The 26,835-nt window shown below is 43.6% G+C and overlaps 1 protein-coding gene across 2 annotated transcripts in view; it reads left to right on the top strand.

Moving 5' to 3' along the window:
• Positions 1–26,835, top strand: part of GALNT17 (polypeptide N-acetylgalactosaminyltransferase 17) — a 415,093-nt gene that overhangs the window by 174,033 nt on the left and 214,225 nt on the right. The window contains exon 1 of one of the 2 annotated variants that reach the window (XM_020869739.2): positions 26,438–26,463. The exons of the other annotated variant lie outside the window; for it this stretch is intronic. Within the exon in view, the coding sequence (XP_020725398.2) occupies positions 26,453–26,463 (11 nt within the window). The 5' untranslated portion in view covers positions 26,438–26,452. Of the gene's footprint in view, positions 1–26,437; positions 26,464–26,835 lie in introns of those variants that run through there. 2 annotated transcript variants of the gene reach the window in all.

Genomic DNA, 26,835 nt, shown 5'->3' with positions numbered 1-26,835 from the left:
GAATTGTCAAATTCATAGTCAGAAAGTACAGGGGTAGATGTCAGGGGCCATAAGTGAGGGGGTGACGAGGAGGGGGGTGGCTTGTTACTGTTGTTCAGTCGCTAAGCTGTGCCCAGCTCTTTGTGACTCCATGGGCTGCAGCCCGCCAGGCTTCCCCATCCTCCACTATCTCCCGGAGTTTGCTCAAACTCACATCCGTTGAGTTGATGATGCCATCCAACCATCTCATCCGCTGTTGCTCCCTTCTCCTCCTGCCCTCAGTCTTTCTCAGCATCAGGGTCTTTTCCAATGAGTCGGCTTTTTGCATCAGATGGACAGAGTTTCAGTTTAGGAAGGGGAAGAATTCAGGAGATAGATGATGGTGAGAGTTACACAACGTCAATGAACTTGGTGCCACTGAACTGTACAGTTAAATATGGTAAAAGTCGTATGTTTCATATTATGTGCCTTTTCCTACAATCAAAAAATTTTTTTTAAAAAAAGGAAGGCTAGTGGAGTGAAGGGCAGTTGCCTCCTGTCTCCATTCAGCCGTCATCCATAGTGATCAGACCAAAAAGCACAGTATAGTGTCTGTTGTTACTTTTTCACAAGTTGAAATGGTTATTTTTTTCCCAGATATGAAAATCATCTATTCGATGAAAAGGACTGAATATTAAAAAAAAAAAAAAAGCAAAAACCCACACTTGTTAAAGTGTTTCACAAAGGGAGGTCTTTGGAACTTGTTAAAAATGTAGGTTGCTGGGCCCTATGGACTTCCTGGGCCGAAGTCCTGGCTGCTTTCTATGAATTAACTCCCTCTGTTGAGACCCTCTGAGATGGTAAGGAGAGTTTTGAAAGAGCAGGCATTGTTCAGCTGTGGCCTTCGCTGAGGAAAGCCTGAATGTTCGGTGAAGTTTTGATTTTTTGAGGCTTCTCTGGAGCTGCTCCGATGTGGACTGGGCCTCAGAAGCCGACTGTAGGTGAAGGGGTAGGGAGTAGATGGGGGTAGGGAGTGCAGCTGGGAGTGGGCTCCCCCTTCCAGCTCTTACTGGGGTCTGCGTGGTGCAGAGACCACCCTTTGCTGCCACCACGTGCTCCTGTCTCAATGCTGGAAACTGTTATAGTCAAGGGGCAGATGACTCCATTTTCAGCACTTCTTGCCCATTACAGAAAGATGGGAATCTTAGAATAACAATGATGATTCAGACAAGGGTCTGGACTGTTCTTGGGGTAAACATGTCAGAAATTTCAACAGGAAGATGTAGAAGCTTGTAGGGGGCCTGCATTCCACCTTGGTTCCCCTACTCCCTCCATGGGAAAGCCTGACCCAGATGCTCAGCTGTCAAGGGGCAGCGACATCACCTGGGCGTGTTTAACTTTGGGAACCCAGACTCCACCCCAGAGTGTATGCATGGATTCAGAACCCCTGGATACAGAGGACTATTGTAATTAAATCAGAATCCTTGGGAGTGGGGGCTCAAGCATCAGTATTAATTTCTATTTTCATGCTTTTAATTTTTTGGGGGGGGCTACACTAAGTCTTTGTTGTGGCATGCAGGCTTCTCTAGTTGCTGCTCTTGGGGCTTAATTGCCCTGAGGCTTGTGGGATCTTAGTTCCCCCAACCGGAGCCCCCTGCATTCCAAGGCAAATTCTTAACCACTGGACTGCTAGGGAAGCACCTCCCTTAATTTCTTGTTCATAGGCTCTCCAGGTAACTTCTGAGTACTTTATGTGGGGTTTGACACAGGAGAATTGTAGGAGAACAGCTCACCTCGTGTCATTCTGAGAAATTCCCATAATGCCTGTTACTGGGGACTCTAGATTTGAAACCTACAGCCTGTTTGTTTGTAGGGGCTTTTCCTGTCTGCTTAGTCCCATGTTCTTGCACTGTGTTCACATTCTTCCACTGTGTCCTATATTCTTGCAGTGTACGCTGAGATAAAATGACCTCAGGCAGCGGACACACACACACACACACACACACACACACACACACACACACAAGCCCTGTAAGAAAGCCTAATCTCAGGCAGCAGACACACACAATGTCTCAAAACATGGAGAACCACATTCTTTGCGCTGGAATCACCAAGGCTGCTGCTGGCAGGTTTAAAGCGTCATCTTGGCCCAGCTATAGAGCTGGTAGACTGGGAAATCTGCATTGTTTCACAGGATCCCTGAATGATTCTTATTTTTAAATTTGGAGGATGCTAGGGCTCTGTCATTTTCTGAGATTCTGTAGAGGCAGGTGGAAGAAGAAATGAGGGTCGGAACAGGGTAAAGATTCCCATGCTTGAGAAGTTCCTGTTCTTTGTTGATTTATCTTGTGTCCTGTCCCTCTATATGGCTTCTTCCTTTCCATCCCATATCCTTGAGTGCATCTGTTTATTCAGTGAATGAAAATGAATACAAACCGACCTCATTTTGAATGACTTTCCTTTTAGAATTTCATTATACCCCATAAAATGGTTGAAACTCTCTGGGGGTGTTTCAGATGCAGAGATTTAGAGTAGAAAGATAAATATGAAGCTGAGATGCTATCAGCATTATGAGGGGTGTCATTAATATGATGAGGATCAAGGACTTAGCTAATTTCCAGGAAAGTATTCTCATGTCTCCTGAAGATAGTGCCAGCGTGGCTGCCCCCAAGTTTATGAATTGGCAAAGTTAATTTAATTTTTTATTGGGAATCTGAAAAGATTCTCGTCTAAACGCATTAAAGTGAGGCTGCAGAAGAGTCCCTTTTATTTCTCTGTTCTAGAGAGCTTTTTGGACAAGTTTCAATTTCTTTCATGGGGATCTTGCAAACAGTAGGTAGAAACCAATGTGAACCTTGTCCAGTCTACGTAAATGGATCTGCTCTGTGGTCTGTTTACAACCAACAGGGTCATTGAATTCTAGGTTCTCTTTCCCCACATGTAGATGTGACTATGGGAAATGGAATTCTCATAAATGAACTTACAGCCTTGAATCAAACCAATGTTGGGATTTACAGCAGTGGCGATTCTTGCTTTTGCAGCCCTCTGAGTACTTTACGTGAGGATTGACACAGAATTGTAGGAGAATAGCTCACCTTGTGTCGTTCTGAGAAATTCTCATAACGCCTGTTACTGGGGACTCTAGACTTGAAACCTACAACCTGTATGTTTCTAGGGGGGTTTTCCTGTCTGCTTAGTCCTGCTGTGCCCCATACTCTTGCAGTGTAATCTGAGATAAAATGACCTCGAGCAGCAGATATACACACACACACACACACACACACACACACACACACACACCCTGGAAGAAAGCCTGTTCTAGCCTATACAATCCAGTTTTCTCCAGCCCGTCTAATTCCACCCTGATGTATCTAGTGGATAGTTATGTGAACTACCTTTCTGGAAACATTTGTTTCTCAGTCATGAATATAATCAATAAGGCAAACATCTCTGCCGTCACAACACCTTTTTTATGTGTGAAGTTGGTTGTTGTTGCTCTGTGAGTGGAGTAAACATCCCCCAAAGTGGCAGCAGGAGAATACCACAATCCTTTGTAACAAGGTGAGATTTACAGCGCCCTAAGAGCTGGAGGGATGAAAAAGGCTTCTGGTGGAACAGGCAAAACGGGCTAAATTCAGGCATTAATGGGTGTGTTCTGTGTGCACTGGAAAGGGAGACAGGCTCATCAGTATCACAGATGGAACGTCCTCAGAGTTAATTTAGAAGAAATTCTGATCAGCCAACAGAACTTTGAGGATGGATGCAGCGAAAAGGAGACTGTGGCATATGGAGAGAACATATTTGTTCTTGCAAAATCAGTAGAAAATGTTTAATGTCATCATAACCTCATTTGCATAAAAATAGTCATCGGCAGCAAACCAAATGAAAGCAAAGGAAGACGTGATGGAACCAGTGCTGTTTGTGTTTCATTTCATTATGAATAATATAAATAATTCAATTGAATAAATAAATACAAAATTGCTTCGAGTAGATGTACTGCAAATTATTATCCTTGGAAAATTCCTTTCATTGGTGTATGTTGTGATGATGAAGTCATGTGATCTGCCTCCGTGGGCAGCATCTCCTATATACTTGACCCCTGATAATAATATTGAACCCTCCATAACTCTCCAGTGTTTTGTGGATATGAATGAATTTTTTAGGAGCACAGTCCTATTTCATACCATAACGTTGAAGAAGTTAAATCAGCCGTGGCTTATCGTCATGGTGAATCTAATCCCACTTTGCACGTGGATCTGCTTGAGTAATTTCTGGTAACGGGTGGTTTGATGAGTCTGGGACTGTGCTAGGCTAGATATGTAATTCTTACTAAATATTTGGAACCCTAGTGGCAAAGTTGGAGCTGTTGTTTTTGACTTACAAAGCCTTATCCAGAGAATTCTTGTGTAAGTATACTTCGTGACATGGAGAAAATGGATGGGATTTATTAGCTGATTGATTTGAACCAGCATTTTGAAGGACCATGTAGGTAGCCTTGGGAGTTATAACAGTATGACACAGTCCCTGATGTGTTTGAATTTATCATCCCCTCTGTAAATATTCATTGAATAGCTCCAGTCTACTAGCATCTATGTTGGATGCTAAGATGGCAATGCAAACCAGAACAAACACAGGTCAAAAAAGCAAACACAGGTCATAATAGGTTGTGACAATTGCATTAAAGTAAATAAGCAAGATGCTTATATTTGGAATAGGTGTAAATGAGGGTATACTTTAAAGAAGTTCTACTGAGAAAGTAGAGGAGCTGAGGATGGAGCCAGCAATACCAACATCTGGCAGAAAAACTCCCAACAGAAAGAGCGGTCCTTAGAAAGGCCCTGAGTTTGGAGTGGGTTTGGCTTTATTTAGGAAGTGATAGGAGATACTTGCAAATGATTTGAGGAGGATGGAGAAGTATGTAGGAACCAGATGGTGAAGGGCCATGGGCAATGATAAAAAATTTGGGATTTATTCCATCTTGGGTTGAAACTCTGTCTGGAATCTTAGGAGGTGACCTTATTGTGGAACTGGGGTCTTTGCAAATGAAATTAGTCAAAATGAGGTCATACTAGATGAGGGTGTGCCCTAAATCCAGGATGACTGCTGTCCTCATAAGGAGAGGAGAGACACAAAAATGCAGATAGACCCAGAGGGAAGAAGACTGTGGGAAGACGCAGGCAGAGATTAGAGTAATGCATCTAGAAGCCAGGGAACACCAAGGATTGTCAGCAATATCCAGAAGCTCTGAAAAGCTCTGAAAAGGCAAGGATGGATTCTTCCCTAGAGCCTTCAGAGCCTGGCCCTGCCAAACACCATGATTTCAGACTTCTGGCCTCCAAAACTGTGAAAGAATAAATTTCTCCTGCTTAAAGTCATCCAGTTTGTGATACTTTGTGATGACAGCCCTAGGAAGCTCATGATAATAGTAATGGAAGCCACTGCAGGTTTGATACAGGGAGGTGTCGTGATCTGGTTTATATGCGTCTTTTTAAAAAATTTGTTTGATGTGGACCTTTTTTAAAGTCTTTATTGAGTTTGTTACAATATTATTTCTGTTTTATGTTTTGATTTTTTGACTGCAAGGCATGTCGGATCTTAGCTCCCCGACCAGGGATTGAACTTGCACGCCCTGCATTGGAAGGAAAGTCTTCACCACTGGACCACCAGGGAAGTCCCTGGTTCATATTTTTAAAAGATCATTCTGTTTGCTGTTGGAGAATGGGCTACAGAGAGCAAGAGAAAGCAAGGAGACCAGTTGGGAGGATAGTTCATGTAGGAGGCAAAAGTGATTCCAAATAGGGTGAGCATAGTTGAGATGGAGAAAGAAGACAGGGATTTACATTGGAGTTAATCACAGGAGACTTCTGGGTTTCAGACGGAAATGCATGGGAGAAGGTGGTGCCATTTACTGAGCTGAGAAGACAGCGAAACAAATAGATTTGGGGAGATATTTTTATGGATCTACTTTGAATATGTTAAGTTTGACTTGACTTGCAGTCATGAGATTGGAGATATCAAAGAAGTGACTGATTGATGATTGTGGAACTCAAGAGAGAGGTGGGAATTGGAGACATGCCTTTGGAGGCCTCAGCATAGAGATGGCCATCAAAGCTGAGGTCACTTAGGAAAGCTGGAGATGTGGCTAGGGTTCAGTGTTGAGTGACCGTGTCATTTCAACTTAACGCAGAGAAGTACGAGGGGACTTCAGCAGAAGATGTGGAGCAGGAACAGCTAACAGGAGGAAGAAATCCAGGAACACAGTGACACAAAAGAGTATTTCTAGAAGGAAGAAGTGGTTTTTAGCAGTGACTGGTACAGAGGTGCCAGAAATGATCAGTGTATTTGGCAACAGGAAGTTCTTTGATGATCTTGGCAAAGGTGTTTAACCCTGATTGGAGGTGGTTAAGGAAGAAATGGGAGAGAGGAAATGGAGAGAGCAAATAATTAGTCTTGATGGATTTTATTGTGAAGGGGAGAAGAGTTGTGTTGGGCCTGAGGGCTTTGGGAATCAGAGGAGGTTGTTTTTATGATCATTCTTATTTTTAAATTTTCATTTTTATGTAACTTCAGACTTACAAAAATGTTGCAAGAACAGTACAAAAAACTTCTACATACCCTTTACCCCAGTTCCACAAACGTGAACATTTTACAGCCTTTAGATCTCTAAGAAAGCGAAAGTTGCTCAGTTGTGTCTGACTCTTTGTGACCCCATGGACTGTAGCCTGCCACGTTCCTCTGTCCATTCCTGGAATTCTCCAGGCAAGAACGCTGGAGTGGGTAGTAGTGTAATGTTAGTTGCTCAGTCGTGTCCGACTCTGTGACCGCACGGGCTGTAGCCTGCCAGGCTCCTCTGTCTATGGGATTCTCCAGGCAAGAATACCAGAGTGGAGTGCCATTCCCTTCTCCAGAGGATCTTCCCGACCCAGGAATTGAACCCGGGTCTCTTATATTGGAAGCACATTCTTTACCTTCTGAGTTACAGGGAAGATCTTCATGGATCCACTGGATCCATGATCCAGATCTTCCCTGGATCCATGGAGTGGTAGCCACTGAGGTGGGTAGCCTATCCCTTCTCCAGAAGTTCTCCCTGACCCAGGAATTGAACCAGAGTCTCCTGCATTGCAGGGGGATTCTTTATCAGCTGAGCTACCAGGGAAGTCCTATGCATGTACTTTTTTCCTGAAGCATTTAAGAATAAGTTCCAGACATGTGCCCTTTTCCCTCTAAATGGTGTGCATATCCTAAAAACAAGGGCTTTCCAGGTAGTTCAGCTGGTAAAGAAGCCTGCAGGGCAGGAAACCCCGGTTCAATTACGGGGTTGGGAAGTTCCCCTGGAGAAGGGACAGGCTACCCACTGCAGTATTCTTGGGCTTCCCTGGTGGGCTCAGATGGTAAAAGAAGCCACCTGCAATGCAGGAGACACCTGGGTTCGATCCCTGGGTTTGGGATGATCCCGTGGAGGAGGGCATGGCAACCCACTCCAGTATTCTTGCCTGGAGAATCCCCATGGACAGAGGAGCCTCGTGGGCTACAGTCCATGCAAAGAGTCAGACACGACTGAGTGACTAATCACAGCACGGCACAGCATGCTAAGAACAAGGGCATTTTCTTACATAACCACAGTACAATATGATAATATTATAGTATCTACTATCTGTAGGTCTTATTCCGATTTCAGCGTCTCAGTAAGGTCTTTTATAGAAGAAGAAAGTCCTAGATCAGGTATTACATTCATTTGTCGTGGTTTTTTTGTTTGGAAATGGTCCTACAGTATTTCATTGTCTTTCATGACAGTGACAATTTTGAAGACTGCAGTCCATTTTGAAAAATGTCTCTCCATTTGGATTCATCTGTTTCTTTGGAATTAGATTCAGGCCATGCTGCTGTGCAGGAATGCTACAAAAGTGATGTGTTTATCTTCGTGCATCTTACGAGGATGCACATGGGATCTATTTGTCTCGTTCTTGGGGCTGTTAATGTTGATCATTTGGTTACAGGTGATGTCTGCCTGGTAGTTGATTACATTTCCTGATTCCTCTAGTAGAATGTTGAATTAGAGGAGCAAAGTGGCACCCATGCCTTATTCCTGACATTATTAGACCTTAATACAAGTGCCTCTTGTATATTCCCATTAAAATACTGGCTTTATGACTATGATATAGTTGTTTACCATGTTAAGAATATCCATCAATTCTTATTTCTTGTTTTTATTAAGAGAGTCGGATTTTTGAAGGTTTTTAAAGTACTTTCACTATCTAAACAAATAATAATAGATTTTTTTTTCTCCCCATATCTATTACTATTGTGTATTAGACTATTGGATTTCCTAATATTGAACCAAATTTGCATTCCTGGAAAAAATTCTACTAGGTCATAATGTAGTTTTTCTTAATGTCATACTCATTAGTTTATTACCTAAAATTTTGCAGTAATATTTATAATTATCTCTCTTTTTGTACTGTCCTTAAGAGATTTAGATATAAAAAATTGCAAGAAGAATTAGGAAGCTTTCTTTCCTTTTCAATGCTCTGAAACAGTTTTTGGAGCATTAGGACTGTAGAGTCTTTGAAAGTTGGGTAGAATTCACCTGTGAAACCATCTGGTCCTGATGGTTTTTAATGCAGCAATTTCTTGATGATTTTCTCTATTTCTCCCGGGGCAATAGGTCTGTTAAGGTTTTCTGTCTCTAACAGAGTCAACCTTGGCAAACTGCCTTTCCTTAGGAAGTTCTCCATTTCATCTAGGTTTTCAAATTTATTTGCAGACATCTGCAAATTCATCTCACTTTTTAAAAAATATTCTTGTTTCAATGGTTATTTCTCTTTTTTCTTATTTCATAAGAAAATTTGTAAATTAGCTAAAAGTTGTCTTATTTTGATGATTACTTTCTAAAAGCCAGAATTTTGATTTATTGATTGCATTTTTTAGTTTTCTTTTCTCCCACTCATTGACTTCTGCTTTTATCATTTTACTTTTCCCCTTGTATTCCTTTTGGCTTACTTTGTTGTTCTTTTCCTAGCTTTCTGAACTGGTAAGGAAGTTCAAGTATTTTTACTGCTAAAAGTTTTTAAGGCTTTGAGTATTCTTCTTATTGCTTGAAAGTGTCCTGATTTTTCTGTGTGGTGTTTTCATTGTCAGTACTTTAGAAATGTAAAAATTTTGGTTTGCATTTAACCCTGGTCTCAAGATTTGTTTACTGGAAACTTGGTCTCGAGTTTCCAGGTGGATGACTTTAAAAAATTATTAATAATTTAAAATTTTATTGCATTTGGATCAGAGTGTGTTTGTAATATTTCTATTCTGTGAAACACTGATGTTTCCTTTGGGACTGTTTTTTATAACTCTTACCCTGAAGTTGAAAAGAAGGTATATTGTCTATTTTCTGAGAGTAAGATTTGAATATCTGTAAGTTCTATCTTATTGATTATGTTACTTAAATCTATATTTTTATTCATTGTCTCTTTGATTCGCTTATACTAAGAGTGGAGATCAATATCTACTATTATTATGGGTTCTGCCCTTTGTCTTTTGTATCTACTCTACTGATGCATAAAGAGTGCTGCTATATTTTTGGTGCATAAATATGAAAACTTGTTATATCTTCACTGTGAATTGTGGCCTTTAGCATTTAAAAATGACCTTTGTCATATTTAATTTGTTGTATTTAATACTTTTGGTTTGAATTTTACTTTTTGTGATATATCAGGATAACCATCCCTGCTTTCTTATTTTTTTTTTACTCAAAGATAATTTGAAGCTTAGGGGTTTCTCTGTCTTATAGTAATACTATAATTTCATGGGCCATAGCCTGCCAAGCTCCTCCGTCCATGGGGATTCTCCAGGCAAGAATACTGGAGTGGGTTGTCATGCCCAGGGGATCTTCCTGACCCAGGGATCAAACCCATGTCTCTATGTCTCCTACATTGGCAGGTGGGTTCTTTACCACTAGCACTACCTGGGAAGCCCATTTGTCTTTTAAGCCATTATTTGTTACTTTTTTATGTTATGCTAGTTTTTTTTATTGTTTGTAGATATTAGATTCAAGATTTATACTGATGGGATGTTTACCTACATCAGTGGAACTGCAGCATCAAAGTCCCTTGAGGCTCTTGTTGAATTACAGATTCCTGGGCTTTATTCTTAGTCAGTACCCTGTATTGACTAAACTAGAATCTCTGGAACCAGAGCTCAGAAGTGTGTATTTCAAGTAATACCTCAGAGGGTTCTCATAGTCTCTGGAGTTTCAGAGTTACTGATAACAGGTGATAAAAAATATGAAGTCAGATATAGATATGACTGCTGTTGGCCACAACACTGCAAACAGAAATTTGGGGGACTTTGGGTAACTCACACAGTATTTATGTGTCCCATTGTGTTGTTCATTTATATATTCATTCAACAAGAACTTATTGCCACCAATGACTTCTATCAGGATCTTATGCTTCTTGATGTGAATTGTAGCCACTGGATGCTTGGTAAATCAGAAAGAGAGAAACAAATATATTGTCACATGTATGGAATCTACAAAAATGGTACAGGTGAACCTAAATGAGGTGCCTGAAAAGAGATGCAGACAGGGAGAACAGACTTGTAGATGTGGAAGGAAAGGGGAGAGTGGGATGAACTGGGAAACTGGATTGACATGTATACACTACCATGTGTAGAATAGACAGCTAGTGGGAAGCCTGTGCAGCGCAGGGAGCTTCCTCAGTGCTCCGTGGTGACTAGATGGTGGGATGGGTGGGGAAGGGAGGCTCAAGTGGGATGGGATGTATGTCTATGTGTAAGAGCCAGCTTAAGACTAAATATTAAAAAACCGAGATCATGGCATCCGGCCCCATTACTGCATGGCAAATAGACTGGGATAAGGCGGAAGTGGTGACAGAGTTCCTCTTCTTGGTCTCCAAAATCACTGCAGACGGCAACTGCAGCCATGAAATCAGAAGACACTTGCTTCTTGGCAGGAAAGCGATGACAAACCTAAACAGTGTGCTGAAAAGCAGAGACACTACTCTGCCGACAAAGGTCTGTATAGTCAAGGCTATGGTCTTCCAGCGGTCATGTACGACTGTAAAGAAGGCAGAACGCCAGAAATTGATGCCTTCCAACTGTGGCGCTAGAGAAGACTCCTGAAAGTCCCTTGGACAGCAAGGAGATCGGATCAGTCAATCTTAAGGGAGATCGACCCTGACTATTCACTGGAAGGACATGCTGAAGCTGAAGCTTTCCGGTATTTTGGTCATCTGATGCAAACAGATGACTCATTAAAAAAGTCCCTGATGCTGGGGAAGATTGAGGGCAGAAGGAGAAGAGGGCATCAGAGGATGAGATGGCTGGATGGCATCACCGATGCAATGAATGTGAACTTGGGCAAACTCCTGGAGATGGTGAGGGACAGATAGGCCTGGCATGCTGCAGTCCATGCAGTCGCAAAGAGTCGGACAGGACCGGGCGACTGAACAACACATCACTGATTCATGTCGTTGTACAGCAGAATCTAACAGAACATTTTAAAGCAATTATACTCCAATTTAAAAAACTTTAAGTTTAAAATAATCTCTCCATATATGTGTTTTACAGCTTTTTATTAAGAGAGAGGAACAAATGGCAATCCAATATCTGAGAGTTAGTAAAAAAAAAAGCATTTTCAGCATCTGTCATTATAAACAGATCAGGCCAGTTTCCCACGTCTCGTCCGCCTGCTGTATTTAGAGTTATAAATGATGCTTCACAGCCATGCTCCTGGGAACTTGGAAAATGATTTTTCTGTCACAAACTGGTTCTTCCTTCTGGGTTCCTGCTTCAGTGATTCATCTGAACTGGAAGTCACATTTCTTCCTTTTATTCATGAGTCATGAAGGTGGAGATCATCTGGACTGGTCATCTTAATATCTGCATGATCAGATGAAATAATTTTTAAACAAAGGAGTTCGGTAAGAGTCCTTATAAGACAGCAAATTTATCAAGTTGTGTTTAGTCGATTTAACCTTCAGAATTGTGTAGGTTTTCATTGTATTTGGTAGAGCAATGTGAAATTGCCAGTTTCAGCCAGAAATGGCAGTTTTATATGGGGCAACTTAAACCTTCAGTGTTTTGCAGCTTAGCTCTGTGTATGATTTAACTAGTGACTCCCCATTAATCCGAATAGTCAGATAACCACAGTGTGCCTTTTTCTCCATTATGGATAAATTATTTACTTAGTGACAACTTGTCAGATTTTTTAAAAAGTTCTTCTTATGCACCAAGGGCTAAATGAATTATTTCACACTTGACTGGAAGACCTCAAATGGTTTCAGTGATATAAATGGAAATCAACCCAGGATTGGATTAGCATTTAAAAAAATTTGAGTTTTGCATTTTCACTGTGGTTTGGGAGTCTGCAGGCTTCATCGGTGTGTCTCTCATGGCAAGTTTAAGCCCTTAAAACCTACTAACACCATTTTCCAAGTCCGTGAATGGCCTCAAAGTTCCTTTCCCCTTTTCATGCTCTTTTCTGTTCCTTGTTGGCTCAAATGGTAAAGAAGCTGCCTGCAATGCAGGAGACCCAGGTTCGATCCCTGGGTCTGGAAGATCCCCTGGAGAAGGGAATGGAATATTCTTGCCTGGAGAATTCCATGGACAGAGGAGCCTGGCACAAAGAGTCGGACACAACTGAGCAACTAACAGTTTCTGTTCTTTCTCACTGTAATTCTTGGGAAGAATTCAGTTTAACAAACCGTGATTGCATCATTACGATGTGGTAGACACAGAGCTAAGATTTTGAGGAATGAAGAAATGAACAAGACATGTTACCTAACTGCAAGGGGTTTTTAATCTGGTACGGGAAGTGGGCGTGTATGACTGTAATACTTGGCAGAATGAAATAGCCTTGACTTTGAGTTTCCATTGAGCCTTTACTTCAGTTGGGTAGATTGACTATCTCTGGCTGCAGGTTGCAAATCCTTTTGACTACAGCACAAACAATATATGTTATAAATAGCATTGCATCTTGACTGCAGATGAACTCCGAGAGAGAATGGGCAGAGAGGAACAGGAAAGGTTGAACACAGTTTGGCCATTTGTTTATGAGATCGAACTGCATCCTACTGCTGCGCACGGAAGAGGCAGCCTCTTTGCCTGTGTGAGATGTTGCCTCCGTGACTGAAACACTTCTGGTGAGTGTGTCTGTGTGCAAACTCCCATTCTGCCCGTAAGCGTGTGTGTTCATGCTTAACTGATTCAACGACTCCGTTTCCCCAACATATTACACCAAATGTACTTAACGGCAATTAGAATGTTTGCCGCCCGCTGTGTGCACATCTTCCCAGAAAACAAAACTCTCCTAAATGGCAGGATAAGTAATTCTGAAGATTAAAGCCGGCGATTTGCAGAGTGCTTGGTTCGTTTGCTTCCTGCAAATATCAAGATTAACAAAGAAACTCACTGATCCCATTTTGCCTCCTTGGAGCTGGTGCATCAGCCTCAGGGAGTCCAGCACACGTGGCTTTCCTTTCTGGCCAAGATGCTGATTTAATGACCTGTCTCTTGGCAAAGGTGTCTCAAGAAAACAAATCAGTTTATGTATATTTTTAGAGGAAATACTCCACCCAACTCTTTTGCAGTGACAGCCTTCTCAATGGTTTCTGAAGAAAGCATGGCCAGTTCATAGCCATTGAAAGGGCAACTCAGGTCCCGACTCAGAGAGCATGCCCTGCCTGTGATGCTGGCTGGTCCCAGCCACCCTGGACATACTTTCCTCCACCTGTGAACACTTGCCCTTAAACCAGATGCTTCCATCTCTAACATTGTTCATTTACTCAAGAACCAATATTTATGGCATCTGGTCCCATCACTTCATGGCAGATAGATGGGGGGAAAAGTGGAAACAGTGACAGGTTTTATTTTCTTGGGCACCAAAATCTCTGCGGAGGGTGAGTGCAGCCACAAAATTAAAAGACGCTTGCTCCTTGGAAGAAAAGCTATGACAAACCTAGAGAACGTAGTAAAAAGCAGACAGATCACTTTGCTGACAAAGGTCCATATAGTCAAAGCTATGGTTTTTCCAGTAGTCAGGTACAGATGTGACAGATGGAGAATAAAGATGGCTAAGTGCTGGAGAATTGATGCTTTTGAATTGTGTTGCTGGGGAAAACTGTTGAGAGTCCCTTGGACAGCAAGGAGATCAAACCAGTCAATCCTAAAGGAATTCTATCCTGAGTATTCGTTGGAAGAACTGATGCTGAAGCTGAAACTCCAGTACTTTGGCCAACTGATACAAAGAGCTGACTCACTGGAAAAGCCCCTGATGCTGGGAAGGATTGAGGGCAGGAAGAGAAGAGGGTGACAGAGGATGACATGGTTGAATAGCATCATCAACTCAATGATATGAGTTTGAACAAATTCTTGGAGATAGTGGAGGACAGGGAAGCCTGGTATGCTGCAGTCCATGGGGTCGCAAAGAGTCGGTCATGACTGAGCAACTGAACTTCAAGAGGAAGTCAGATAAGGAAGACAAGTCTTTGGAGCCAGCCCCCTGCTTCAGGAAGGTGTCATATGTATCAGGACAGATGAGACTACTGAGAGGTAGCTTCCCTGGGGCTGGGGTCTTCCTTAGTCTTGACCTTTCAAACCAGGCTGTCAGCCCCCTCTCATGTGCTGGCTGGTCCAGGTATTGAGCTTCCTATTGTGAACACTGGATGCAAACTCTTGGCTCAATATACTGATTTCTTAACTCCTCAAACAGATTTGGTGATCTGCCATCTCAATTCCTGGCATTTTGGGCTTTTGTGCTCCTATACAGTTTTTTTTCTTTGCCAACTCTGTCTTGATGAAGTCTCTTGCTTCAGCCCTAAACCTCACAGGACTTGGTGGCCTCCATCAACATTCCACTGAAGCCTAAGTCGGCTCTGCTGCAGTGAGATGTTGATGTAGGGGTGGAATTCCCAGTGGAACACCATTTTGCCCAGGGGTGGCATTCCTATAAATATTCCTTGGGACCAATATGCAGATAGTTTGCTACATATTTTTTTTTTTCATTAGAACTCATTTGTAATTACTCATTACAGCAATTTTTAAACACGCACACAGACACAGAATCAGGGCATAAAGTGTCTTAGGAAGAGAAGAGTTGGATGTGTAGACATTGATTTTGAAAACAAGTCATTACTTTGCCTGCTAGACCTTAGCATGCTTTCTGTCCACAGTCAGGCCTCCTGGCAAAAGGAACAAGATTCTTTAAGGATGTAGGTGCACAGGACCAGAGGGACTCATTGGCTGGGACTGAATGCCAAATGAAGATTCCTCTTTTTATTTTATTTATTTATTTAGCTGTGCCAGGTGGCATGTGGGATCTTAGCTCCCTAACCAGGGATCGAACCTGCACCCGCTGCGTTGGAAGGCAGAGGTTTAACCACTGGACGGCCATGGAAGTCCCAAGATTCTTCTTTTTAAACCTGCTTCCCTGCTCCTTCCTTTCCTTCCACTCCCAATCTTCTGGAAGGACTCATCTTGATTCACTGGATCTGTCATCCCTTCCAGGACTCTGCATAGACCTCAGAGATACTGTGGGTTCTGCGCCAGACCCCTGCAAATAAAATCAGTAACACAAAAAATCAAGTCACACAACTTTTTGGTTTCCTGGTCCATAGAAAAGCTATACTTACATTATACTGTAGTCTATTCAGGCGTTATGTCTAAAAAATGGACATACCTTAATTAAAACGACTTTATTGCTATAATACAAATGTCAGTCACCATCTGAGCCTTCAGCGAGCAGTAGGTAACCTTTTTGCAAGCGTTAACATCAAAGATCACTGATCACAGATCATTATAACAAGTATAATAATAACGAAAAAGTTTGGAGTGTTGTGAGAATGACCAAAATGTGACACAGAGACACAAAATGAGCAAATGCAGTTGCAAAATGGTGCCGATGACCTTGTTGGACATGGAGATGCTGATGGACAGGGGAGCCTGGCGTGCTGCAGTCCGTGGAGTCACAAAGAGTCAGACGTGACTTAGCAGCTGAACTGCAGCGGGATGTGTTGTTGCGTCATTTCCCTGCTCAACAGTCCTTGACATCCTGGCTTCCCACTGCTTCCAGATCGCATCCGAATTTTATCTTCTGTTACTTTATTTTTGTTATTTTTTTCTTAAAGATTTTTTTGGCCTGGAGGCATGTGGAATATTAATTCCCAAACCAGGGATTGAACCTGCAGCCCCTGCATTGGAAGGTAAAACCTCAAGAGAAGCCCCCAAGTCTGAATTTTATAAACTACCTTCAGTATGCGTGGTTGACTGTTTTCTTTGTCCTCACTGCCGTCGCCCTCTGAAACACCTATTTCTATTTCCTGTCAGTGCACTATACATTTTCTGTCCTCTGTTTTTGCACATGCTACTCATGTCATTTTGCTTCAAGAGTTTCTCCCTTAGTCTTCTCCCTCTCTTCACAGGCCCTCACCTGGAAATTACCTCTTCATGCTTCATGGCCCAGATCAAATTTTATCTCCTCTGTGAACCTTTTCCTGGGTGGGCCCCATCTATCTCCTCGCAGGCAGAACTAAGCTCCCTGAGCATCCTGAAGAGACCTCCCTTGTGACATTTATCATCCCATAATCATAATTATGATTTGCCTATCTTTTCCCCTTACGGAGCTATGAGCTTTCCCAGGGAGCTAGGGAGGTCTAAAAAAATTTCTCTATATTCAACACCTTGCTGGTCCGTAATTGATGTTCAGTGTGAGCAAATGTCACAGTTAAGCTAATGTTTCCTGGTGATACAGATACACTTGTCCTTCGGTGTGTTAAAAATAAAGGAACAGGCTTTTTGGGTGAATACATGATCCATGTTAAATCATGATAGGCTTTGCCTTCCATCTGTCATAAGCATTGAGGTATATTTGTACTGCTTAGTTTTCTAGGAGCTTTCTCTCTCCTGGATCTTGCAAGTGGGGCAAAAAAAAAAAAAAAAAAAATGTTTGGAATGAAATAAAGTCACCATCCTCAGCCAAGTGGGCTGCTTCTACAGGGATCTGATTGGCAACTTCAAACAGGCAAAGGAGGTATTCTAGAGGGGACTCTCTTTCCCTATGATTGTAGATTCTTATTTTGGGGGGAATAAGGCAAAAACCTTTTAATCTTACTTGTAACAACTTTCAAATTAATGTTCACAATGTTATAGTAGGACTCGGGTTTTTAAAAACTATTTTCTCACAGTTTCCCCAGTGTCTCAGCAGGTAAAGAATCCACCTGCTCATTCAGGAGATGCAGGTTCGATCCCTGGGTCACAGAGATCCCCTGGAGGAGGGCAGGGCACCCTCCAGGTACATGGAGGGCCAGTACATGGACAGAGGAGCCTGGTGTCTATAGGGTCGCACAGAGTTGGACACGACTGAAGCTACTTAGCAAGCATGTGTTATTTACACATGTCTGAGAGATGGTACAAGTGGCAGGAGGAATTCTACAGGATTTTGAGAAACCAATGGATTTGAGATTGAAAGAGAATTGAAGTTTCTTTTCAGGCCATTTTACTCCAGAGCAGAAGTACATCCTCGGGTTAAAAATTGGTCACCCACGGTATTAGACTGTTTTATAAATGGTTATTAACAGGTGAGACTAGAGACTTGGAAACCTCAGTTGGATGGCTTAGTTTCCTTATATAATGCCCAGGCTTGGGTTTTTGTTCCTTGTGGAGCATTTATTCTCCTTGTAAACGGCAGTTCCCAAAACGTTAAGAAATTGGCATATGGCTGGAGCTAACTGGGTTTTTATCAAGTGACAGTCATTTGATGTTTAAGTTTTTCATGCCTTTTCAAAGCCACATGTTGTCTAACAGAGGCAGGTCTGTGAGTGACTGACTTTATGTTTATTGTACAAGGCCATCATGAAATAGCTTCTGGATAGAGAAAAAGTTGGAGGCCCATTTCAGCGGCAAGTATGCTTGTTTTCTAGAATGAATAACTTGGAGATCAGACCATGTCATCTTGCTCCCACATCTGCCTTTGAAAAGAGAATAGTTGTGATTTTGGTTTTGACTCAGATTTCTATTTCCAATTGTGGTCTCAGAGAGCAAGCTGTGCGATGGCGTGGGGGTGTCAATTATTTAAGCCAATTGATGTCACACTCATGCAAAAATCCAAGAGAGTATAGCCAAGCTTTGCTGTTCCCTTTAATTTTGCAATATGGTCCTGTCATCATGCATTAATCTAAATTGATGTGTTTTTCTGTGTTATACTTGCTCACTCTAAAAAAAATAAGAACGGAAAATGTATAAAGAAGCCAGAAAAAATTATTGATAATTTCACCACCCAGAGGCAAAATGACATCTCATTATTGTTTTAATTTTAATTTCTCTTATTACTCTTGAGGGTCCACCTCTTCTCATGTTTATTTGTTTCTTTTGTTCTCTGAATTGCATGTTCATGTTTTTTGTTTGTTTACCTAATTATGTGCTTTGGGTTTTCATTATCTTTTATTCTTTCGTAATTGCTGTAAATTTTTTTGCAATTTGCTGTTGTCTAAATTTTATTATTTTTGATAATCAGAGGTTTGCAACTGTTGTCAAACTGTTGCTTTTTCAACCAGAGCTTATATGGACGTTCATTTTCTTTCTTTTTTTTTTCTTTGCTTTCCCTATATTTTTCTCAATTTAACTGTTTTATCTATCTAATATTTATTCTTCAGTGTGTTTAGAGGGGCATGTGGTGCTTGTTCACTCAGGCATGTCTGATTCTTTGTGACTCCATGGACTGTAGCCTACCAGGCTCCTCTATCCATTGAATTTTTCAGGCAAGAATACTGAAGTGGGTTGCCATTTCCCACTCCAGGGGATCTTCCCGACCCAGGGATCGAACCAGTGTCTCTATGTCTCCTGCATTGGCAGGCAGGTTCTTTACCACTAGCACCACCTGGGAAGCCTATTTAGAGGGGGAACTCTTCCAATTTTACTCAATAGAGAGAGAATAGTCCTAACACATGTTTTTGAATGATTCTTTCCCTACCCTTTGGTCTGTGGTATGTTCTTGGCATAACTTCTCTAAGATCAGCTTTGTTTCTGGTCTTTAAGTTTCACTTGTCAGTAAACTTGTTATTGATTAAATTATATTAGCTTTATATTGGATTTTAGCATCGTGTGTGTCTCAGGGTTTCCTAAATACCCTTTTCCCCTCAGCAGTTTTGTTATTTATTCTTACCTGTTTACTCTTTCAAGTTAGTGTTGAAGTTACATGTCAGGTGCTATAATGATTTTCATAGGAAGCTTTCAAAAAGTAACATTCATAGTGTTTAAGTTATAAAAGTAATACATGTTTGGTGTGGACAGTGGAGACTGCAGTGAAATACAGAAGAAGAAACAGATGCTGTTAAAACTCCTCCACCTCAACCCTCCTTGAAAAGTCATTTCTTTTCACAAAGACTAAACAAGGGGCTTCGCAGTCAGGGGGATCTGGGTGGAAAGCCTTGCCTTGTCTACCATTCACTTGTCTTTGGGCTCGTGACTCTGAACCTCAGTTTTCCCATAAGCAAAATGGAAATACCTACATGAGTGGCTCATTGGGAAGATTTTTGACAAGATAATGTACACTCTGTAAAGTGCTTGGCGTGGTGAGCAGCTGCGTTGGCTGGGCTCGCACATGCCAATGTGTGTCCTGTGCTATTTGTCACTTTCTTAGCACCCAGCTTCCGTTCTCATCTGGAACCAGAGGGCCAGCCTGGTGCTTCTTAGGCGATGGCCAAGGGCATAAGACTCTCCTGAAGGTCATGCTTGGAGCTGGCACGAGCACTTCCCCTTGTCCTGCTAGTTGGAACAGGTCATGGGGCTGAGCTCAGATTCAACAGGTGGAGAAATGGACTTCGCCTCTTTAGTGAGAACAACTTCAGAATTATGTGGCAAAGCACCTGACTACCTTGGCGGGTGAAGAATTGGGGGGCATTCATACATTCTGCCCTCAGTAGAAACAGGATCTGCTAAGCTGCTTTAGTGGTTCAGAGAGGGAGAGGCATTTTCTGTCTAGTAAGACGGGCGCCTCAACATACAGAAAAGATCATGGCATCTGGTCCCATCACTTCATGGCAAATATATGGGGGAAAAAATGAAAACTGTGACAGACTTTATTTCCTGGGGCTCCAAAATCACTGAGGACAATGACTGCAGCCATGAAATTAAAAGATGCTTGGTCCTTGGAAGAACAACTATGACAAACCTATACAACGAAAAGCAGAGACCACTTTGCCGACAAAGGTGCAAAATGGTCAAAGCTATGGTTTTTCCAGTACTCACGGATGAATGTGAGAGTTGAACCATAAAGAAGGCTGAGCGCTAAAGAATTGATACTTTCTAACTGTCTTGCTGGAAAAGAGTCTTGAGAGTCCCTTGGACAGCACGGAGATCATACCAGTCAATCCTAAAGGAAATCAACCCTGAATCTTCACTGGAAGGACTGATGCTAAAGCTGAAGCTCCAATACTTTGGTCGCCTTATGCGAAGTGCCGACTCATTTGGAAAAGACCCTGATGCTGGGAAAGACTGAGGTCAAGAGGAGAAGGGGACAACAGAAGATGAGATGGTTGGATGGCATCATCGACTCAGTGGACATGGGTTTGGGCAAACTCCGGGAGATGGTGAAGGACAGGAAAGCCTGGCGTGCTGCAGTCCATGGGGTCACAGAGTCGGACACAACTGAGTGACTGAACACCAGCAACAGCAAAGACAGGCAGGGCTGAATTAGGACTAAGCTGAGACTGGAGGGGCTGGCGTGTTGGATTTGACTCAGAACGAGGGCTCACCCTTGAGGAAGACTGGATGGAAGACTTTTTATCAATGATAAAAGTAACAACAGTAATAAATTAGGGATTTGGGATGAACAGATACACACTACTATGTATATATACATGTGTGCTCCATCATGTCTGACTCTTTGTGACTCTGTGAACTGTATCCCACCAGGCTCCTCTGTCCATGGGATTTTCCCAGGCAAGAATAGTGGAGTGGGTCACCCTTTCCTCCTCCTCCTCCTCCTTCTTCCTGACCCAGGGACTGAACTCACATCTCTTACATCTCCTATATATAAAGTAGATAAACAACAGGGACCACCTTATAGCACAGGAAACTATATTCAGTGTCTTACAATAGCCTAAAACAGAAAAGAATCTGAAAAATAATAGATATATAATTGAACCACTTTGCTGTATACACCAGCAACTAGCATAACATTGTAAATCAACTATACTTGGATTTTAAAACTGGGGGTGGGGGAGGAGGGGGGGTAACAATAATGCCAAGGACAAGAGGGCTGGCCCAGATGCAGGAATAAACAAAAGTGTTTTCAGGGTTAATGTCAGTAGAAAGATGGGCTTGAGTGGTCAATTTGGCCTGAACAATTAAAAGGAAAAATGGAAAAATAGCTAGTTTGATTGTATGTGTCTCGTTGCTATGCTAAAATGACAGGGTGACGACTTTTAGAACGAGATTGTCATTCTGTGCGAGGGACTGGGCATGGGCAGGGGCGTACTGCCTGAGAACAGAGTGCTGGACGGCCCTCAGTTTCTATGAAGAATCTTTTTGACCAAATTTTGGATCTGCTGGGCTTTGGAACACCGCTATTTATTATTTCTAATCTGAGTATTTTACAGTGTATTTGTGTCCCTCCTACAGCACTTGGGGTGGTCCCCTCTCATTCCACTCCGCTTAGAAAGGTTATAGGATAAAAACTAGGTATGCATGGCTTAGGCAACATTTCCTGTATCTTAGGAGCACCCAGACTTTCTTAGCTGTGGCCTGAAACTGTCTGCATGAATTTACCCTTAATTGTTTTTAGAAATTCTCCTCCTGAGCCATTGCTTATCCGAACTTGAGGGATTTTCTTTTCTTTTTCTGTTCTCTTCAGCTGAAGACAGCACGAGAAGCTACATCATACCCAGGCAGATGCATCCACCAAGCGGGGAATCCAAATGGTGCCCCTGCCCCGTATGTGTGATTCCCCTTCCGTTTTAGGGAGAGCAGTGCTGCTCAACTCAGGGGGCTGTGATTGGAACTGAGGATAAAATGGTGAATAAACCCTTTTGACTTAAAAAAGAAAACTTTGGAGGTTAGAGAGAGACAAGTAGGGTTGGTTTTTTTTTTGGTTGGTTGGTTGGTTGGTTTTTTGTCCATGTTGGGACTCTAGTATACTTCAAACTGGCATAGTTGTTGCAGTGCTGAGTCTCAAGAATTTTCTGGCTAACGATGATTGCCTTGCCCTTGGAAAAGCAACTCTTTACAACTCAGAGAAAGAGACTTCCCAGGAAGCCATGGAGCCAGTAGGTATTCAGTCCAAAAATCAGAAGTGCTTTGGGGAATAGTCCAAAATAAATATTTGTAGCAACCAGGCTGGCAGGGGAGGCATAGAGCTTTGTTGACCCCGTGGTGCTTGAAAACAGGGTGTGGGTCTGGCACTGGTCTTGACCAGGGCGGGGGGCTGCAACTCACAATGGTCCTGTCTGCTCTATGGCCTGGGTTCTTCCCCTCCCACTGTGCTCCTGTGGGAAGCCAGTGGGGCCCAGAAAAAACAAATCCCCCTTCACCCACAACATCCTGTATCTAATTTCTGGAGCTTTTCCTGGGGCTCCCTGGACCCCAAGGTAAGACCATGCTTGCCATGCATGGAGCAGGCTGAGTCTTGACTCATGAAGATTTTGCCCTCATACAGTTGATAGGCAGGATGCATGCAGACTCAAATGCTGAAGTGGGCAGTTCGTCTCGGAGACTGCTCTGTGTGGGAAGTAAGTTAATGAGGTTTGCTGCTCCTTCCTGGATGAATTGAGCTCAGGCAGAGAAAATTAAGCCACTCAGCAAAGTGTGCATTTTCCCTAATAATGAGAGGTCCAAAAGAGGGGCCTCATACATCTCATTTATTCAGCCCCATATCTTGTTTTGCAAGGTTTGCTGTTACTAAAAATGATATCCCTCTTTCCTGGGAGTATAGGCAGGGCTTGATGAGGAGGGAATTTAAAAAAAGAGAGAGAATTTGGGCCTGGTTAATGCACTTGACCCCAGCAGCCTTCAGATTTTGAGTTCAGATTAGTCAATCAAGGGAGACAGTAGGCAGTTGTGTTCAGGATGCTATCTTTTTTAAGTGTGGAGGTGCCATCACTGATGTTCTAATTGCAGGAGGAGATAAGTGATATCTTTGATCATAAGAAGAGTGGAGGGAATATATTGGGAAGACAGGAGGGTTTTTAATCTGTTCATTCACTAACCATTTATCTACCGACTATTTTGCTGGGCTCTGGAGAAACAGAAAAGGAAGGTGACCCCCTGAAGAAGACCCCTTGGCCACCCTGCAATGCTAGAGGACAGAGTGAAGAGTGACAGGATGACAGGGTGCAGAGGGAGAGAAAGTGACAGAGGGGCCTGACATGCTGCTGGGAGTGTGGGAGAGCTGCCTGGAGCGGGGCTGAGGGGAGAGGGCAGGCTCGGCTGGAGGAAGGGCACTTTAGGCAGAGAGAAAGGTGTGCGAACTGAGAGGCAGCATTTCTGGTTCTGGGAAGTACAAATATTTACCCTCTCAGGGAGGAGATGAAGTTGGAGAGCTGAGCCAGGGGGTCTGAACTTAGATGTCATGCAAAGACGTTTGAAGCTAATTCCGAAAGCTACCAAGAGCCAAAGAGATAGTGGAAATATGAGTAGTAGGATTGCATTAGCATCTTAGAAAGATAATTCTGCTAGTGGGGTGGATAGAACGGGGTTGAGTTGCAGATAGACAGGCTGGAGGCTGGGGACCAGTTACTTAGGTGGCCTTGAGTACATTCAGGAGACATTGATGATGAGTAGAGGAGTAGAAGTAGAAATAGGGGTGGAGGGGAGTGTCATAAAGAGATCCTAAAGATGGCAGAATCTTTAGGAGTTGATGACCAGTTGGAATGTTGAACGTGTCGTGATTTTGACTTGACTCCCAAAGAGAAAGAGTGGTGCCTCTCAGTGAAGATGGGGAGGTACAGAGAGAGCAGGTGTCGGTTTTAGGAAGGCTGTATTTGGGGTGCTGATGAAACATCCGAGTGGAGAAGCCCAGTGGGAAACAGAAGCTTGAAGCATCTAGAGATGTGGATTTGACAGTTGATGGCATCAGGGTTGGAGTCATGGATTGGGACGAGGTCACCCAGGAAGGGCTGACCAAGTGAGAATAGCAGAGAGTGGAAGACAGAGCCTTTAGGAATTTTGGAATTTGGAGTATTAGCAGAAAAGGACAACCTTTGAAGTGAACAAGTGGCCAGGGCAGATCCTCCAGTGGAAGAAAAAGCAGAGATGGGGATGAAAATGGCAAGGGTGCCAGGATCCAAGGGTAAATACCGTTAATGGAAGGGGAGAGGCAACCGTGTTAAACACTGCAGAGAGGATCATCAGCTGCGGTGAAGTTGGGAAGTCTCCATTGATTCTGGCCACCTCGCTGTCACTGGAAATTAACAAGAGCAGTTTTAGCAGAATAGGGTAACTAGGAGGTAAATAACGGTGGGATGAGGGGTGAATGGCAGATAAAGGAGAGAGCCGAAGCTGGGGATTAAGGCAGTGGGGCAAGGGAGTTTCTGGATGAAAATAGAAAAGACTTGGGTCCCTTCTTTGAGTGGAAGAAGTCAGTGAAGGGAGAGTGAAGCTAGAGGAGAGAGAATAATGGATGAAGCAGGGCGTTTGGAGGGGAGGAGGATGAAGAATCTACAGCACAGATGAGGGGGTTAACTCTGACCTCCTGAGCCTGTTTCCTTCAAGGCTGAGTTCAGAGGTTGATAGATTTGTAGGTGGTGAGGGGGGCCAGGGAAGTGCTTCTCACATTTCCACGTGGTGTGCAGAAACCACTTGCAGAACTTGGTCAGGATCTCTGAGCCAGTGGGTATGGGTGGGCCGAAAATGTGAGTTGCTTTTAACTTTTTATTTTGTATTGCTATATAGCCAATTAACAATACTGTGACGGTTTCAGGTGGACGGCAAAGGGATTCAGCCATACATATACACATATCGGTTTTCCCCCAAACATCCCTCCCATCCAGCCTGCCCCATAAGGTTGAACAGACTTCACTGTGTTCTACAGTAGGTGTTTGAAAATGTGCATTTCTAGCAGGCTGCTGGGGAATGTTGCTGCTGTAACAGGCCTGTGGCTATGCTTGGAAATTCCTGCTGGTGGCCTTGATTCCCTCTGTGGGGTAGGAGGGACCTGCAAGAGGGAGGTTGCCTGGAGGGAAGGGGAGAAAATAGGAAGAAGGGATGGGGCAGGGATGGGGGAATTGAGAGTTCTGACCTGCCTTGAAAAGAAGGGTGCAGGGCAGCTCCCAGGGCCCCGGGGGACTGGAGACCTTGGATGTGTCTTGTCACCACTACCGTGGGCCTTCTTCCTCCACTCCTGTGTGTGCAAAGGGGAGGAAAGTCAGATGGACAACTGGTTCCCAGCTGGGGTTCTTCAGGGCTGGTGAGAAAGCAAGCCAGGGAAGTGAGCGGAGGATGAAGGCAGGGGTGAAGGGAAGTGCGGAGATTTTAGCTGAGCGAGAGCGTGAGCAGAGCGGGTACACTGCGTGACAACAGAGTGGCCCAGGACTGGGAGGTCTTATTGAGGTCAAAGAGTGGGTGTTTGGGGGACACACAGTGGGCAGAACCGGAAGGCAAGGAGGTTGTGGCTGTTGGAGGTGGAGACAGTCTTGGTGCAGCGGCTCTGGATGGTGAGAGGCCATGGGAGTTTTGAGATAATTCCACTGCCCAACTTGGGGGGGGGGGTGGTCCTTCTGGTCATCTCTCATCGTGTGTCAGAGGCTCCCTTCTGTCCTGAGGTGGTGTCTGAGGCTGTGACAGGAAGGAGAGATTGGAAAGACAGGGTTCCAATGAGACCTGACACCTCAATTTGGTGCAGATTTGTTTTCCAAACCACCACAGGGCAGTGTATCAGTGAGGGTCCGCCAGAGAAATAGAGCTAATAAGATATCTGTCTGTCTACCTATCTACCTAGCTGTCTGTCTTTCCATCCATCCATCCATCCATCCATCCATCCATCCAGAAGCTCTCTAGTCCAGGAAGGCTGGTCTTTCCATTGGTGGATACATTGCATTTTCCCAGGGCTCTCAAAGACTGAGCTCACTTGATCCTTAGAAGGACCTTAGCCAGGCACCCAGAGCTAACTACGGTGAGGATGATGTGGACAGTTTTAGAGATGAAGAAGGCATGAGCTGTGTGCCCAAGGTGGCAGGTTCAGCGTGTGGCAGAGAGCTTTTTTACTTCTGCGATGCCCCCACAATTTACTGAATGGCCACCTTGACCATGAAGAGGCAAGATCGGAGTCCCCATTCCCCAGAGGGTCCCAGGAGTCCTGCTCAGCAGAGGGAATTGCCTGCTCCAGCTGAGAGGCTTAACCCACAACTCAGCCTCAGTGGCAGCCTGATCCCATTGCCTGTAGCCGGAGAAGATGCTGCTGCTGGTACAATGCCATCTGGCCTCTTTGCTTCTTCATTTCCAGGGCCAGAATCTGATAAAGACAAAAGCCCAAAGAAACCCGGCCTGGGAGTGCATGCTCAGTAGGTGGGTGTGTACGGTGGGGGTGCTTGCGTGTACGGTGAGGAACGGCCTGGGAGGGAGCAGCGCCAGCCTGCCAGCTCAGGATGGCTGCCGGCCACATCGAGGGGGCTCTGAGGGACCTTCTGGGATGCGCCCCCTCCCTCAGATCAACACAGTAAATGAGATGATTCCCTCCAACAGCCCGCGAGCCTGTCAATAACCACTCTAATCTCCTCGGCAGCCCCCAGAAGTGAATTTACAGCGTCGTGGTAAAAATGAGGCTGCATGATCAATGGATCCCCGGACAGTCTCCTCCAGGAGACACAAATGTGCATTGTAACAAAACTTTATTTTCTTCCGAAAATTGCCTACATGATTAATATGGCCCGACACAGC

The sequence above is a fragment of the Odocoileus virginianus genome, chromosome 33, assembly GCF_023699985.2.
Source record: "Odocoileus virginianus isolate 20LAN1187 ecotype Illinois chromosome 33, Ovbor_1.2, whole genome shotgun sequence".
NCBI classification, from domain to species: domain Eukaryota; kingdom Metazoa; phylum Chordata; class Mammalia; order Artiodactyla; family Cervidae; genus Odocoileus; species Odocoileus virginianus.
Note: the sequence above shows the minus strand (reverse complement) of the source record. Positions and strands in the feature narration are given on the sequence as shown.